The 3,948-nt window shown below is 38.8% G+C and overlaps 1 protein-coding gene across 1 annotated transcript in view; it reads right to left on the bottom strand.

Annotated features, from left to right (window-relative positions):
- The window catches only part of Plcb1 (phospholipase C beta 1), a 784,962-nt gene that overhangs the window by 228,969 nt on the left and 552,045 nt on the right, over positions 1–3,948 (bottom strand). Inside the window, exons 8-9 of the mRNA XM_023718574.1 lie at positions 3,561–3,661; positions 1,967–2,133 (exon numbers count right to left, since the gene is read on the bottom strand). Coding sequence (XP_023574342.1) covers positions 1,967–2,133; positions 3,561–3,661 — 268 coding nt within the window. The remainder of the gene's footprint in view (positions 1–1,966; positions 2,134–3,560; positions 3,662–3,948) is intronic.

Raw genomic sequence — 3,948 nt, 5'->3', positions numbered from 1 at the left:
AGAGCCAAATAAAACATGCTCTTGTGATTGTGAAATCCGTACCTTGTACACTTATAAGATGCTACTAATAACAGGACAAACACTAGGAGACATCATTTCACTTTCCACTATAGTGAAAACTGATTCTACTAGGATCCTTCTGTCTCACAGGAACTTGTCACATCCTCTCCCTTTGTGCCTTCTACTCTCCATCGGGTATGTGTGGTGGTTGCATGTGCTAGTCAAAGCTTGGGCCATCAGCTGTTTGGTGTGCCTGGAGGCCAAAGGGCCAAGTCTATGCTTTAGAGGCCTCGCTGGTTTTTACAGAAGCTTTTTGCTTTCCTAGTGTCTGGAGCTATTAGTATTTAGAAGTCACCATGGATTTGTTATTACACTGTCATGGCGAATCTTAGACAAGTCTAAATTTCCTAAAGTAAACGCCAAGCCACACAGACAAATTTCTCCAGCAAGTTGCTCGCTGCTTAATGACAAGGAATAATCAAAAGAGGCTTTAGGCTGAAAGGGCAGCGCACTCCATCATGTGTGGAGCAGCTGGCCTGGCAGTGCCAGGACTCATCTGCTGTTGGGTCAGCTGCTGCTCTGCGGGCCTCACTCCCACAGTGAAAACAAGAATGCTGAGGACTGCAAAGGGCTCGATCATGAAAATAAAAGCTAAGACAGTCATCTAGAAAGTCTCAACAGTAACACATTATATATTTATCAAGTGCATTCATGTTCTACATGGAGGAATAATTCCAGAATACGTACAATAGATAAACTACTTTTTAATCTATTTTTACGATAAACATTCTTAGTCACAACTATAAGCTTGCTAGAGCTATTTCTATTACTATAGAACTTGCCTGCATACCAACATGCTACTCATTTCCTCTTGATAATTGATTAATTGAACTTTCTTTTCTTTTCAATGGAATATGTAGGCAGTCTGCTTTTACAACAGTTATAAAAACACATTTTTAAATGAAAATATTTCAATCCAGATGAGACTTAGAGAAACAGACAAAGATCTTTTTGAGAGACAACACTGCCACATACATTTAAAACCTTCCAGTGACTAAATTTTATGATTATATTTTGGCAATTTATTTCTCCAAAATTGAAATCATAAGTTTCTTAACAACTTTTAAGCAACTTAGAGCTGAGTTTCTGATATCAAGCTTTGGACTAACCTTTTTTCTATGAATACTAAAAGTTTTTTTTCCTATCGAGGGCTAAATTTCATGGAGGCTGGCAAGATAGCTAGGTGGACTAAAATGCCTAGTTAGGCAAGCTTAGGAAAGCTCAGGGACCAAGGTTCGATCCCAGGCACTACATGCTGCACCAGTCCTGCCCCCAGGGTGGGCAGAGCCAGTCAGAGCTTGGGTGTAGTGGCGTAGACCTGTAAATCCAGCACTGGGGAGGCTAAAAACAGGAGGAGCACTATAAGTCCAAGTTGTGTGGTGAGACCCTGTAACAACCAAATACATCTAAATAATAAATAAATAAATAAATAAATAAATAAATAAATAGATTTCAGAATATTCTTTGCAGTTTTGGAGGTTGAGAAAAAACTCTTTGGATATCTTCTGTGCTTTCTGGAAAGGGACCCTAAAAGACAACCTTAAGGATGGTGAATTTCATGTAGGAGGAAAAATACAGTTCCTGGGTAAATCTAAAACAGAACAAAAGGATGAGGCCTCTGAAAATCAAAAAAAAGTTGCATACATAGTACATGTAACAATACACACAAGTCACATCCCAAAGCCAACACAGAAAATCTGCTTCTGATGGAAAGAACAGAGATTTCAGACGGCAGCAAAGTAGACATACAAATGGGAGAGACTGACCCCAAAACAATCTTTAGTGATCCTAACCACCAGAAGTAGGCCCACCAGAGGTAGGACCACCAGAGGTAGGACCACCAGTGACCCACTCACAACTGGAGACAGGAACACTGTGGCCACTGCCTGGAACACAGTGTACTGACCTTTTTTGGCAAGGCTACTGTTGGGTTCATACTTTTCAATCAATACTTGGACTTGCTCTTGTTTCAGAGGTGGGTAGAGGATTTCATTTAGCCGAGGGTCCCGCTGCTTAAGGTTGATAAAATCCATCATCTGATCAACAGTGAGATATGGTTTGCTTTTGGCACCACTAAAAACAGTTAAAAAACCAAGAAATTATAATATTTTCCACCACATCTCATTCATGCATTTAATTACAGGAAAACAACAAAATCAAATTGTAATCAAAAATTTAACACTACGTTAAAATTCCTACATTAAGGCCAGGCATGGTAGCACTTGTCTGTAATCCCAGCATTTGGGAGGCTAGATGGCTGGATCACCTTGAGTCAGAGGCTAATCTGCACTGCACAATGACTTTGAAGCCATCCTGGACTATATGGTGAGACTCTGTCTCAAAATAAGAACAACAACAAAAAAAAAAACACAAAGAAAATTCCTAGCTTGTCTGCAAAAAATAATGGTGCTTCTTAACTATAGTTTCTATATCTTTATGGGCTACCAATTGTCTTTTGTCAATAAAATCCATATCAGTGCCCGTGAAAAATATCACTTGCTTAACAAAATGCATGGAAAAAGGACATTGTGTGAGGAGGAATGCACTCTAAATTGAATACAGGTATAAATGGTTTTCTGATTATAACACTAAACTCATGATTTAGTCATCAAACTCTCATGTCCTACTTAATCATTTAAACATGTATTTGTTACTCAGAATTTAAGAAATGCAAACAACCAACTTGGGTGCATTTTTCATTTCATTACAAGTTATTATTTCGAAAGGGTCTTCATAGCTGAAAATGTGACTCAAACTACCTCATTCGGTTTTATTAAATACAACCCAAAGTTCAGTTGTGTAAATACCGCACATGTTCAATAAATATTACATAACAATGAACCCCATGAAGAACAAACATCCAGTGTACCATGTCATTCTCAGCAGAACTGCCTGCCTACTTTCCTCCTCATTTTATTTACTAATTGTGGGCTGATTTTCTGCCATTACCTTGATTTTAGTATCTCAGAAAAGCAAGGCAGGTATTTCCACACATATGTTTTGAGCTTTTGGTTTGTTTATTTCCTTTTCTTCATCTTTTTTTAAAAGTAATGCTTATTTAAGTTTGTAATACCTACATAAGAAAAAATGACTTTCCATTTGGAAATGTTCTTAGTAATTCCAATTTCTTGTTTCTCTAAAGTAGTTCAGACAGATTACATAAATAGCTCCCAGGCCAGAGCTCCTTCTGCTACTTGAATCCATATCTACTAAACAAAGATGTCTCCTTGTTCTATTTATATTCTTGAAAGCATACAAAGCCACCTGAGCACACCAAAACAAGAACACCCAGAAATAAATCATAGTAAATGTCTACTCATGAAATGCAATGGTTGCCCCTTTGGTCAAGATGGCGTCCAACATGTCACCCAGCAGCACTACTTTTAAGCATGGAGGCCTAAGTTCCTCCATCTCCTCCCAGCCCTGTTGAAAGCCCTGCTTAGCTTCACTGACTGTCAACACACAAGCTGGAAAAGGTGAATTTAAACACATCCTCTTACAATTCGGAAAAGATGTTATCAATCTCAGGTCGAGGGCAAAGATTGTTCAGGAAAACTCTGTACACATCTGGAGTGAAGTCTTCTTGAGGTATCGAATCATTCTGGGAAGTAACACAGCAGAGTCAGCCAACAGCCTCTGTCTTTCCCTAGTTGCCTTCCATTTTCTTTCCCCCACCCCCACCCTCCTTGCCTACCTTGCTCCCACCCTCCTTGCCCTTTTCCTTTTTCTAGGAGATCAGGGTAAACATTTAGAATATGTCTACGAGGCATACTATAAAGTTCATTTGCCTTGAATTTGGTGGTATCAAATCCTTATTTTCTGTCACTTTTTAATTTTAGTTTAAACTTTAGCACTTTCTTCTGCCCAATGGATACTCAGGCAATTCCC

The sequence above is a fragment of the Octodon degus genome, unplaced genomic scaffold (assembly GCF_000260255.1).
Source record: "Octodon degus isolate 3935 unplaced genomic scaffold, OctDeg1.0 scaffold00060, whole genome shotgun sequence".
In the NCBI taxonomy this organism is placed as follows: Eukaryota; Metazoa; Chordata; class Mammalia; order Rodentia; family Octodontidae; genus Octodon; species Octodon degus.
The sequence above is the reverse complement of the archived record's forward strand: the minus strand, read 5'-3'. Positions and strand labels throughout refer to the sequence as shown.